The sequence below is a fragment of the Maylandia zebra genome, linkage group LG18 (assembly GCF_041146795.1).
Source record: "Maylandia zebra isolate NMK-2024a linkage group LG18, Mzebra_GT3a, whole genome shotgun sequence".
NCBI classification, from domain to species: domain Eukaryota; kingdom Metazoa; phylum Chordata; class Actinopteri; order Cichliformes; family Cichlidae; genus Maylandia; species Maylandia zebra.
In genome coordinates, this window is record NC_135184.1 from 31,032,886 (window position 1) to 31,046,367 (window position 13,482).

Consider the following 13,482-nt stretch of genomic DNA (forward strand, 5'->3'; position numbering starts at 1 on the left):
GAATGACAGCACTTCTATTTCTAGTTTCTGGGTTTTTGTGTTTACCTGCATTGCTGCTGTTGCTTTGAGGCGTAGCTTTTTGGTGGTTGGAGGTGTGTGTGAGCTCTCGGGTCTGCTTTCTTCTTCCTCCTCATCATCATCATCTCTGCTTCGCTTTGAAGATGCTTTAGTGGCATCACAAAAACACACCAGGACCTCAGTTAAGAATCTGACCATCAACATTTTCAGTACTATATTTATTTTTTTTTACTGTTGAGGTGTTTTGTGAGTAAAGTTTCAGGCTTCTCTTTCTGACCTGTTACACTCAGAGAGGAGGGGGATGAGGATGTAGATGGCCGCTCTGCCTCCACGCTGGGCCCTGCATCCTGACTGGCTGCCTGCTGCTGAGTGGGCTGAACAAACGCTGTGGCCTGAGTGCTGCTTGGCTGAGATATGGAGGTGGGTGCATTCACCATACTGGAGCTGGTAGAGTGCACAGAGGCTGATGTATTCATCAGCACTGCTAGGAGAAACACATTTCACTTTGACATATACTGACACATACTGCTTCAAAATCTCAAAGCGCATCTCCAACAGAGATCTACTTTTATTTCAGTTGTCTTCTTCTAGAAGAAAATTGTTGAATGGATGGCCTTCTTGTTCTTACCCTCTTGGCTTTCAGTCTGTGTGGTCGGCATTACTGTGGCCATAGGTGTTGGGACAGGGACAGTTGCCAGGGTAACCAAAGGACGGATGCTGGCTCGAGGCGTGGCCTTGCTGCCAGGAGAGGGACTTGGCTTGTTGCTAGGAGATGGAGTACTTGGGGTGGGTCGGATGTTGGCAGTTGGAGGCTCAGACAGAGTGGAACTGATGGAGAAAAGCGATTTGTTGTGTCTGTTCTACATTTAGAAAAGCTCTCTTTCAGGCTTTGAGAGTTCATACTGGCGTCTTTGTAATGTGGTTTTTAAGTTCATCAAACTACAGCCTCATTACGTCCACTGACTTGACATTGTATGAAACGTTTACAATCATTCAGAGCAATTTATAGTTTACCTTCCTCTGTCTTGTGCAGGACTCTTCAACGATATCTGTCTCTGGTCTGCAGACCTCGTCTGATCACCCATCTAAGGACAAACAGGTGTGTTCTTGATCATTACCACAATCACATGATGGAAATAAATTTAGCAAAGCCAAAGCAAATTAATTACAGGAAAAAATGCGTTTTTTTTTTTACTGTTGCAATTTAGACAAAAAATTATTCAATTCCTCGGGGGAAAAAAAAACAAAACACTTTCTCAAAGTTGTAAAATATTGTTTCCAGAGTATTTTTAAAACGATATTTTGAGAAATTTGCAAATACTTAAAGCATACAATTTGTAATTTTAAAAATATAACCATTTGTAAAATATCTGTATTGTTAAAACCTCAATTTTAAGACAAACAAGGTTTCACATTTGAATTTTGGAACATTTTGAAAAATAAAATATTTAAATATTCATAGAAATACGATTGTAATAACACAAAATGATGGGTTATGTTATCCATAATAAAGGCTCTATTTCTGGTGTTGGTCTAGCACAGTCAGTCACACTTTGCTTCTGTAATATTTTCATCTTAGCTTGTAAAGAAGGTTTTCTTATACCACTTTGGCTTTCTTCTTAATTTTGCGACATACAAACATGCATGCACATTAAAATAACAAATCTGAGTTTTAGCATACCTTTAGACAATTATAACAAGAAAAGGGTGAGTTTTTTCAAAACATGCTCTATGTAATGTGTGCCTTCAAGTCCATCCTGTACCTTAGCTCCACTCTGGTCCTGTGTTTCTTCTCTGGTGTCAGAGTGCGTTTGTGTCTCTCTCCGTTCCCTAAGCTCTCTGTCCAGCCGAAGAAGTCGTCCTTCATACTGAGATTTGAGGGCATTCATTCTCACCTCCAGCTCCTCTTTACTCTGCTTCAGTTCTTCTACCTCCTGACTGAGCTGCTCTTTAGCACCTGAAGGTAAAGGAAGCAAGTCACAAATTTTAGTCACGCTAAGCATATTTGCTTGTTTGTTTGGTGATATTTGTCAGCAGATTTTCATATTATAGTGTTTTTCTGAGCTCACTGTTTAGCTGGTTGATTTTGGTCTTGGCTCCCAGGAAGGCCTTCTTAGTTTTTTCCTCTTTGTCGGCCATCTGCTGTTTGAGCTGCTCCTCTCTGATTTTGCTCTCGGATAGCTAGCGAAAACATTCATAAAAAAAAAAAAAAACTGCTTTCACAACATCTAATTTTAATTTAGTGCGTAAAATTCAACATAAGAGACTGTGCTTGCATTAAACGATTATGGAGGGAAATCGAACGACAGTTGGACTTGAATGTAGTTTGGAGTATGTAGGATTCTCAGATACCTCCTGTCTGAGTTTTGCAAGCTCCTCTTGTTGTGCCTGGTTTGCCTCAGCAGCTGCGGTAGCATCACTTGAGTGGACAGACTGGGAACTCTGGTTTTGGCTGGCCTGTGCGGTTCGGCTTGCTTCATTAGCTTGTTTGGCTTCAGTTAGCTGCTCCTTCAGATGTTTTATGTCTGCTTCACGCTCAACAACCGTCTGAAGGGGAGGTAAACGTGCCAAAAAGATTAAAATACCATTTTATGCAAGACATTTAAATTGCCTAAATCTTTTTCTCCAAATTTCACTGAGAAAAAAGTATTATGTTAAATAACATTTTAAAGGAAAGAAGAGGACATTAATTAACAACTCATAGTTCCTAATATAGTCTTCTTCCTCAAATTGACTACTTGCTTGGTTAGTGTTTAGACGATTACAGTAAAAAAGCAAAAAACAAACAAACTGTTCGAGTATTCAGTGTCATCACTTTGCCACTTGGGGAAAAAAGACTGCTCATGGCAAAGGTTTCCCTTCAGGTCTGTCTGGTAGAAAGGCCTTTTTAAAATAACATTGTGAAGTCTACTTTAACACAAACTAGAACCTTTTCTCACAAATAACCAAGTATTTGTTGTAACCAAACTCTGACTGACAGTTGTTAAGTGTAAACCAAATAATCCTGTATTTGTGTGGATGCCTTAATAGGCATCCACACTATTGAGTTCCTGTTTCTCTTTATTCTTTATTATTCCGGGTGTTTCCGTACACTTTTCGCCGTGGATCTACTTCCACAATTTTTGTGCTATTTTCACCGTTCAAACTCTAAACTGTTCTGCTCTTTCTGCTTATGCCGGCTATGACTTTTGGTGTTTATTACTATTATACTTTTTAAAATATTACACTTTTTTCCTTTAATTTGTCCCATTGAAATGAATGGGAAACTTCCACAATTCTGCTAAAACTTTCTTGTCTTTGAAACTTAACTACTGCCTCATACTTTCACCTAGAAACTCCATTCAAACTTTAAAACGTTCTCAAATGATTGGGCTATTCCTGTATGATTCAGCTTTTTCAGATCTTCTACTGTTTTAATCTTATCTCTCTTTAAGTCTTCAGTTGCAAAATTGTGATTTTTCAGAAAATACATGCGTTGCTATGGTTGCTATGCAATTAACTCAGAGGGGACAGTGAAACTGTTTGAATTTTCTCTTCATGTCCAAACAACTTCTTGCTACTCGCTCAATTTCCACTCAAGCCCCACAGATTATACACCAAAACGTAGGTATTTTTGCTGGCTTTCAGAAAATGTCCCTATCATTGTTGTGGGACTCATAGTTATTTTGCAAATCTCCTCAGAGTAACACAAAGTCAGAAAACTCTCCATATAAACTCAATGGAGAGTTTGTTCAAAATCACCGCTGGTTTTCTCTAATGAGAGGCATTTTCCAATTGTCATATCTTCTTAACGAAGCGAAGTTAAGACATGAGGCTTGTCCCGGTATATCTTCAGACACTCCTGATGCTCACAATTCAAGAATTATTTTCTCACCTATTACCGTTCTGAGATGAGTTAGACTTGTTTGAGGGTAGGAAATTTGTCCCTCGCTCAGATTTCATCAGATTTCAAATTCTGGAAATGAGTCACTTTTTTCTCTCATCATATCTTTTTGATGGATTTCCACAGAGCCCTGAAAATTTCCATGACTGTACACCAAAGCCTGCTGTTTCTTACGGTGAAAGAATGATTTTGATGCTCCATATAGATTTAGAGTTACCAAAGGTTGTTTGAGAGCAAGTCAAGGCAGTTTTTGCTTCGCCTCTACTCAGTTACAGTGTATTACAAGTCATATATCTTTAATAATTTATATTTTATCTCTGAATTATGAAGACCTGAAGATTCCCCCATCTCTTCTGAACAAAACAATGTCTGAATGACCGTTCTAGCCTCTACGGTTAGGAAATTATGGCCATTTGTTCGAGGGGAATCCTGAATGTCAGAAATACACTGAAGAAAACTCACACCTCTCTCTGTGTCTGCGTGTGTAAGGGCTGACTACAGCAGGTGCAGCTAATTTAACTGACCTACATATACCAAGCCCAGACTCTCAACAGCTCCTGTTCCCTTTACTGTCTGTGTATGTGTGTCTGTGTATCAATATTTCTCCTATGTTTAGGTATTACTCCTCAATCATAGTATTTCTGCTAAAGCAAAGTACTTCTACTACATCTTAGTACTTCTGCTAAATCATAGTATTTTTTTGAAAAATCATAGTATATTTGCCAAATCATGGTATTTGTGCAAAATCATGGTTTTGGGGCCAAATCATAATATTTCTGTTATGTTATAGTATATGTGCTGAATATATTATATGTGCCAAATCACAGTATTTATACCAAATTATAGTATTTATGCCAAATTACAATATTTCTGCTAAAAAGCAGAAATAGTCCTTTTTAGCAGGAATTTCTGCCAAAAGATAGTATTTATGTTAAAACATAGTATTTCTGCTAAATCAGAGTATTCCTGCCAAATCATAGTATTTGTACTGAAACATAGTACTTCTGCCCAATCACATTATTTGTACTAAATGATAGTACTTGTGCCAAATCATAGTATTTGTGCCAAAGCATCGTATTTGTATGGAGTCATAGTATTTCTTCTAAATCATAGTATTTCAATCAAATCTCAGTAGTTGTTGTTAAAACGCAGTATTATTGCAAAATCATAGTATTTGTACCCATTCATAGTATTTCTAGTAAATCATAGCATTTGTGCCAAATCATGGTATTTGTGCAAAAACATAGTATGTCTGCAAAACCATAGTATATCCCTTATGTTATAGTATTACTACTAAGGCATAGTATTTCTGCCAAATCATAGTATTTGTACTAAATCATAGTACTTGTGCCAAATCATAGTATTTGTTGCACATCATAGTATTGGAACCAAAACATAGTATTTGTCCCAAAGCATCGTATTTGTATGGAGTAATAGTATTTCTTCAAAATCATAGTATTTCAATCAAATCTCAGTAGTTGTGTTAAAATGCAGTATTATTGCCAAATCATAGTATTTGTACCCAATCATAGTATTTTTGCCAAGTCATTGTATTTGTGCCAAATCATAGTATTTTTGCCAAATTGTGGTATTTGTGCCCAATTAATAATTCTGTTATGTTATAGTATTACTACTAAGTTGTAGAATATCTGTTATGTTATAGTGTATCTGCGGAATATAGTATTTGTGCCAAATCGTAGTATTTATACCAAATCACAGTATTTGTGCTAAAACATAGTATTTCTGCCATATTGTGGCATTTGTGCAAGAACATTGAACTGTTATGTTATAGTATTACTACTAAGTCATAGTATTTCTGCGTTGTTATAGTATTTGTACTAAAACGTAGTATCTCTGCCAAGTCATAGAATTACTGCAATTTTATACTTTTTTTTAGGAAATATGTTATGTTATAGTATTACTACTAAGTCATAGTATTTCTGCCAAATCATAGTATTTGTGCCAAAGCATCGTATTTGTATGGAGTCATAGTATTTCAATCAAATCTCAGTAGTTGTTGTTAAAACGCAGTATTATTGCCAAATCATAGTATTTGTACCCAATCTTAGTATTTCTGCTAAATCATAGCATTTGTTCCAAATCATGGTATTTGTGCAGAAAACTTGGTTTGTCTGCAAAACCATAGTATATCTCTTATGTTATAGTATTACTACTAAGGCATAGTATTTCTGCCAAATCATAGTATTTGTACTAAATCATAGTACTTGTGCCAAATCATAGTATTTGTTGCACATCATAGTATTGGAACCCAAACATAGTATTTGTCCCAAAGCATCGTATTTGTATGGAGTAATAGTATTTCTTCAAAATCATAGTATTTCAATCAAATCTCAGTAGTTGTGTTAAAATGCAGTATTATTGCCAAATCATAGTATTTGTACCCAATCATAGTATTTTTGCCAAATTGTGGTATTTGTGCCCAATTAATAATTCTGTTATGTTATAGTATTACTACTAAGTCGTAGAATATCTGTTATGTTATAGTGTATCTGCGGAATATAGTATGTGTGCCAAATCGTAGTATTTATACCAAATCACAGTATTTATGCTAAAACATAGTATTTCTGCCATATTGTGGTATTTGTGCAAGAACATTGAACTGTTATGTTATAGTATTACTACTAAGTCATAGTATTTCTGCCAAATCATAGTATTTGTGTGAATTTGTATACTGTAATATCACTGTAGTATGTAGTGGCTAAGTAGGGGGTGTTTACAGTGTAAATAGGTCATCTCTTGTGTTGGAGTGCCCTCTTGTGGCGCCTTTTGGGTAGTGCCTTAGTAAACGTGAACCCTGTAAGAAGTGGTATCAGACTGATTTGTAGTGGAGGAATTTGTTGCCAGTGTTCTTAATCATAGAAACCACACCATATCACCTCTCCACATCCTCCTACTGTATGCCATGCCTCCCTGTACCATCCATCTGACCGCCAATAAACTCCACCTGTGGTAATCTAATCCCTGGATGTCAGCCTCTCCTTCTGACCGAGGATAGTTACTATTGCAGCACCACCCAGCATTAAACTGACGTACACCATTCTGTACAATAGTATTTGTGCTAAAAAGTAGTATTTCTGCCAAATCATAGTATTACTGCTATTTCATACTATTTAAGCGGAATTACAGTGTTTCTGCAAAAACATGTTTGAGGGGTGGAAATCTGTCCTCCTCTCATTTTTCAAACTCCGAAAATTAAGCCATTTCTTCTCTCGTCATGTCTCCGCGATGGAGATACAAAGAGCTATGTAAATCGTAGTCAAAGTACACCAAAGTCCGCTGATTCACCCAGTGCAAGAATTATGCTTCTATCCCACCTAGTTTTTGAGTACAAATTTATACACTATCACAGACCGGTAATTCATATTGATAATTTATTACAATTCTGCAAAGTTTTATGATTTTAGCAGCTTTTCTAATATGGACCTCACATTCTTGTTAACAGTCTATGGCAGAAATACATACAAGTACACAGCCTGATGAAGCAGACAGAAGCAGTACCTCTGATTGGTTCAGCATTTTCACCTCTTATCAGCACAAATCTCAGCCTCTTCTGCTGTTTTCATTAGAATTGTAAGCTTTTCCACCTTTTTTCAGTTACGTGAGAACCAGTTTGGCTCAATGAGTAGCTGAAAAATGTCAGCCTCTTCTGCTGTTTTAGCAGGATTTCAGAGTTCAGCTTTTTCACTTGTTTTAAGCACAAATTTCAGTTTCTTTACCTCATTTCACAACAAAGTTCTTCCTCTTCACCTCTTTTCTGCTAATTTGAGCTTCTGCTCCACAGTGCACATTGTCCCTCTCATCATATCTTTGCTTGTGACCAGAACTCATTTGGCTCAGAGGGTAGGGCATCTGCCGTGAGACCCGGTGGCAGAGGTTTGAATCCTACCTGTGACAGTTGCTACACATGTTCCCTGCTTGCATGCGCTCTGCTTTCTTGTGTGTCACTGCTCTCCAGTGTGTCATTACACATACAGCCATCTTCAGCAAGTACTTCTGCTTCTACACCTCTTTTCAGCTCATCTTTTTGCTTCTTTGCCTCTTTTCAGCAGAAATTCTTCTGATTCACCTCTTTTCTGCCAAATGTTTAGCTTTTTCACCTCTTATCAGCACAATTCTAAGCAGCTTCTGCTAATTTCACCACAATTGTCACTCTCTCCACCTCTTCTTTGTGTGAATGAGTTTGGTGCAGTGAGGTGAATTGCCGCCTTTAGACCAGAAGGGCCAGGTTCAAATCCTGCTCAGGGCAATGTTTTTTTTTCTTTTTTTTTCAACTTTTTCAGCTTTTTTCAGCAGACATCTTCAGCGTTAAGGCATCCACACAGCATTTTCGCAGGAAATGCAAATTTTTCTAGTTACTATTGGTTTCAACTACAGTCAAAGTCAAAGTCTGGTTTTTATGTTTGTTGCTCTACCCTTTTTGGCCACACCAACACAACCTTCACTCACTACTTTAACAATTTGTCAGATTCAGTCTTCCTGCAACTTGATCTGTTTAGCACAAACGGAAAACCACGTTGTTTTTGATTGAAGACGATCACATAACAGAGGTAAAAATACAAGGGGATATGACTGGCATTACTAATCCACTGAAAATTGATTGAATGATGTTGATCTCTTTCCTAACCTTCTGCAAGCTCTCCAACTGGCCTTGAAGCTCAGTCACCTGTTAGGAGGTAAGCACAGATACAGAAACTACTTGTTAGTTTACTGCAAATATGACAAAAATACTACATACTGTTAAAAGAAGAAGGCTCATCACCAAGCTGTCAGACTGCAGAAGTAAACTGTTGTGATGTAAACTGAGCCTTTTATCATACTAGGACAATATTTACACAAATATTACATGAAGATGTGAAATGTGCAAAGAATTTGTTTTGTCAAAAATAGTTTTGGTGCATATCAGCACCAGAAAAAAAAAAAGATAACTCTTTGACATCACAGAGTTGGGGGGTCATCACATCATCACATGACCTCACATTGTTAATAATTGTTGCTCACCTTACTCTCTGCTTGGCTCAGAGCAGTCTTGAGGCTAGAGATTTCCTGGTCGTGGCTCTGTTGGCTGGTTTGGTGGGTCTGCTGAAGCTCTTTCTGACTGGTGAGGTTCTGCTGAAGGGTTTCTTTAGCCTGCTGAAGCTCCCTTTGGAGCTGCTGAATCTGGTTCTGACGGGCTTGAGCTTGAGACTGAGCTGTTTTTAACTGGTTCTGCACCTTTAAGAAAAAATGAAGCAGGTAATGTGGTTACTGTAGGCCTATTCTCAGATACTGGCTGGGATTCTTTTAGATCTGGTGATGGAGCTCATGTGCATTAACAGTCTTTAGACCAATAGTCCAAATAAATAAAAGGTCAACCACAAATCTAGCAAATAGGTAAAATCCCTGTTCCTGCAAGAATTCTCACCTGCTGGGTGTGACTCTTAGCTTGTTGAAGCTCTTTCTGATTTTGGGTTAGTTGGTTCTGATTCTGCTGCAGTTGAGTCTGGGTCTGGGACAGCTGGGACTGGAGCTGTAGGATCAAAGACATGACAGAGCCAATGGCATGATGAATCTACACGCTATCTGCTATCTGAGCTAGCAGCTATCTGAATATGGTGTTCATTTTTCCCATCTGTGAATAAAGACTTGCAGGCAGTTTCACCTAACTTTGTCAAACCGTACCTGTGTCAGCTGGTTTTGGACCTCCTGGACCTTTTCCTTGAGCTGCTGGTTTTCCTTCTGGGCTCTTTCCAGCTCCTGCAGGGACTTCTGGGCCTGGTGAAAAACTGACAATTAAACTAAAAGAAACAGAACCACTATTGCATCTCTGTGTATCTCAATACACATAAATATCACACATAATTATGTGTGATAAATAAAACTAGGAGATATTTTTTGCTCTGAATTGACTTCAATCATTAAGTATCAAAGTTATTTGGGTGGACTGCTGATTAACTGGATAGGAATTGATCTAGATGCATAGAGCAGAACTTTTTTGTTCCAAATATCTTAAATCCCTCCATGAGCCTTTTTTTATTTTTTGGTAAATATGATAAAAAATTAAGTTGGGAAAAAAAATAAAGACTTGCGCTGGTCATGTTTAACTTTGCTCACCTCCTCCTGTTTTTTCTGCACTTCTCCTTTCAGGGCACTCAGCTCCTCCTGGGTCTTGCTGAGCTGCTCCTGAGCTTTATTCAACTCCTGCTGTACCTCCTGGTTTGGAGCCACCTCGCTTCCTGCTTTAGTAGCTGTTTCACTGACCAGCTGGAAAAGACAAACATAAATCCCCATTGCAGTTGTTCTCCACGGTCAATGGGTCCAAACCGTTTCCACAAACCTATCGCCGCACCTTGTCATGCTGGGCTTTGAGCTCCTCGTACTGGGTTTTATAGCGTCGTCCAATCTTCTTCACCTGGGTTATGGTCTTGTTCTTCTCCACAATGTCATTGTTTTTTGTTTCCAGGTCTTTCTTCAGAGAGTCTCTTTCGGACGTCAGGCGGGCAACAGACTCTCTGAGGCCATGTAGCTGCGACTGAGCTGAATTTCCACTCGCACTGGATCTGATTCACACATAATCATCTGTGTAAGGTTATTTTTTTGGATGCATTGATCAATTTTCTACTGAGTTGCTGGAAATTAGGTTCCGATCACTTAGGCAGCAAAACTGCAAAAGTCTGGTACAAACCACACAAAAGAAACTAGAGTTGGGAAAGTACCGTTCAGTTCACCTTTGTGGCGTTAGTGTATTTAACAGGTGTAAGCCTGTGTGTGTTGCTCTACCTGGCCAGCTCAGCCTTCAGCTTGGCTGTCTCCTCAGCCAGCTGTGTGATGCGCTTCTGTTGAGCCTCTCTCTCCGTGGTGAGTTTCTGTCTCTCCTCAACATCACCGTCTTTCTGTTGGCTGATCAGTTGCTGTAAAAATCAAAATCACAAATCTTCTAAATCTTTTGCTTGCTGACTGAATGTATAAACTACTACACTATGGAGCCACTATGTTACAGAAATGAGAGAGAGAGAAAAAAAGCATTTACACATGTACTCAACCTCCTCCACAGAGTGGCATTACCTGATTTTTTGCTTTTAATCGTTTAAAGTCTTCCTCCAACAGCCTCTTGTCAGCCTGCAGGGAGCCATTCTTCTCTGACAGCACAGACAGAGAGTGATGCAGAGGGCTGATGTCTGACTGGAGTTTTGTGATCTGGTGAGACACAATGTTGGGCGTTTTAAAGCTTGCTGCATGTTTGACACCAGACTCTCTGTATTTGTATCACTTCAGCTGATGTGCACCTTTTGATTTCTGTAACTTGGCACTTTGCAAAGCTCGGTTGAAGACACAAGTATACGATCGTGTTGGTTTTTTACTGCCATTTTAATGACATTCCAGTACAGAAGCTTAGAGATATATACAATTACAGTGCGATATTGCTACAGTTTGAAAACTTGTAACTTTGTGGGGGGAAAAAAGTCATTTCTTCTGGTTTTGACTTCCTCCCTTCCTATACAAGTGCTTATGTTGTGATATTGCTCGAGCGGTGGCATCTATTGTTTAGGAGAACATAGCAGCGGCTTCTTGCCTCTTATTGACGGATATAAATAGAACTGCCTGATAATATTGCAGCAGCACAAAAAGTAACCAACGTGGTATATACTGTACACAAGAGTAGTTGCAGTAGGCTTCCAGGTATGCTGTAGTGACGATCTGTATTGTAACTGACTCCACAACATTTTGTTATAGAAATTTGCTGCAACTGCTTAAGGTGAAGTATGTCAGGTAAAGGGGGGTACGTTATTTGAACTTGTTTCCAGTAGCAGAGCCATTTCTCTTCAGCTGTTTATTATTGCAGATTGTAACATTCAATCTTTTTTTTTTTTGAAAATATTATGCATTGAAGATAAGTTATTTTGTCAGTTATAGCTCTTGGAGAGAAAGGTTACAGTTAGAAAAAAAGAAGATGGAACTGGCCAAGACAAACATGAAGACAAATGGTGACATGCAGTGCAGTGCAAACTCACTTTAGCCTGAGCTTGCTGCAGTTCTTGCTCCAGTTTATCTCGGTCCATTTTGAGCATCTTGTTGGTTTCTCGAAGAGCACTGATAGTCTCCATCTTCTTTAGCTGCTCTTCCTGCTGCACTAGAGTTTTTGCTGTAGCCTGACATAGAGGAAGAAACATATACAGAGAAGTAACAAACAGTATTCTCTATTATGTCCTTTGCACATTTAAAAGTCACACTAGCATCCTACTTGCTGCTTATTTTTAAAAACAAAAAAACACTCTTTCTTGCTAAATCCGGTACGGACGCTCTGTACTTACAATACAAGTTTCTGAACTGACTATCAACCTCACAGTGTTCAAGAAGTTGCATAGTAACAAATTTGTGGAAGTAAAGTTTTACAAAGTATAATGAAGCTCTTCATTCTGTAGTAGATTCTCAAATATTAATCAAGGCCTCTTTTTCCTCCAAAAATAACTTGTTGTTTTGTTTTTTGAGCAAACTGATATTATTTACATTTACTCGGCTAAAGTTACAGCATTATGGTGTTTCAAGTGAGGCAAGAGGTGACTCTTATGGCAACAAAAACCAGGACCTCCCACTATATTGGTGTCACAGCTTCACTAATCTAACTAATCTACAGTCACCACACTATATACACCAGCTTTTAATTGACTACGTTATTTGATCCCAAAAGGTTGATTCTGTTCATCTGGACGTAGCGTTTTCAATGGGAGAAACATCTCATCACTCATCCAAGTGACTTCTTGGGATTTACTTACCTGGATGATTGAGCATGGATCAAGATATGTTATTTGATCAAAGGTAAAACAGATCAAACACTTCCCCAACTCATACCTGCATCTTCTCCCTCTCAGCATTTAGGGTTTCTTGTAGTTCCTTTAATTCTCTCTCTTGGTGTTCCACTTGCTGTTTGTAACGAAGAGCCTCTCCGTCAGACGCCTCACATTGCGCTATAGCGATATCCTTTTCCCGCCGCACAAACCTGCACCGCAAATGCACATTTTACACTCAGTTCTACTTTGAACAAGTAAAAGATTTATAATGAAAGAATTATTAGAATTTCATTTCATCATAAGGTGCTTCAGAGGTAACGATGTTTACATACTCTATTATAAAATAAACTGCAGTGTCAGCTATTTCAATACTTTCAATACACAATAACACAAACACTGATCAACCAGCTCGTGTTACAGTACCTGAGTATTTCTAGTATTTGCTCAGTGGTCTTTCCTTCCTCACTGAATGACAAGTCAAGCTGCTGCGGTTGCTGCTGTTGTTGTTGTTGCAGCTGGCGGCTCTTAGCAGCTATTTCATCCATTTGTTCATGCAGGAGGGAATTCTGCTTTCCCAACTCCTCACAGTGACGGCTCTGATTTGACAGATCCTCCTGAATGACAGTCATAGTAAGGACTGTTACGATCATTCACAAACAGTCTTCTAATTACATTTTAATTTTCTTAAACTAAGATTCATAATGTGGTTTGTTCAACTTTATATATCTCAAACAGTTATTCAGACCTGTGTGAAAAGAGGGATGTTAGCTTGCCCGATTAAGATTATTGGGTTGT

General features: G+C 38.4%; 1 protein-coding gene across 6 annotated transcripts in view; it reads right to left on the bottom strand.

Moving 5' to 3' along the window:
* tpra (translocated promoter region a, nuclear basket protein) overlaps positions 1 to 13,482 on the bottom strand; it is a 39,744-nt gene that overhangs the window by 6,500 nt on the left and 19,762 nt on the right. For 5 of the 6 annotated variants that reach the window (XM_076876559.1, XM_076876558.1, XM_014412710.4 and 2 more), the window contains exons 26-43: positions 13,111 to 13,301; positions 12,749 to 12,896; positions 11,911 to 12,048; positions 10,964 to 11,095; positions 10,679 to 10,809; positions 10,248 to 10,458; positions 10,013 to 10,162; positions 9,581 to 9,673; positions 9,324 to 9,428; positions 8,921 to 9,133; positions 8,547 to 8,585; positions 2,371 to 2,565; positions 2,088 to 2,199; positions 1,782 to 1,975; positions 1,033 to 1,103; positions 647 to 846; positions 296 to 502; positions 46 to 164 (exon numbers count right to left, since the gene is read on the bottom strand). In XM_076876559.1, the coding sequence (XP_076732674.1) occupies positions 46 to 164; positions 296 to 502; positions 647 to 846; positions 1,033 to 1,103; positions 1,782 to 1,975; positions 2,088 to 2,199; positions 2,371 to 2,565; positions 8,547 to 8,585; positions 8,921 to 9,133; positions 9,324 to 9,428; positions 9,581 to 9,673; positions 10,013 to 10,162; positions 10,248 to 10,458; positions 10,679 to 10,809; positions 10,964 to 11,095; positions 11,911 to 12,048; positions 12,749 to 12,896; positions 13,111 to 13,301 (2,649 nt within the window). The remainder of the gene's footprint in view (positions 1 to 45; positions 165 to 295; positions 503 to 646; positions 847 to 1,032; positions 1,104 to 1,781; positions 1,976 to 2,087; positions 2,200 to 2,370; positions 2,566 to 8,546; positions 8,586 to 8,920; positions 9,134 to 9,323; positions 9,429 to 9,580; positions 9,674 to 10,012; positions 10,163 to 10,247; positions 10,459 to 10,678; positions 10,810 to 10,963; positions 11,096 to 11,910; positions 12,049 to 12,748; positions 12,897 to 13,110; positions 13,302 to 13,482) is intronic. The other variant, XM_014412708.4, reaches the window with a different exon arrangement.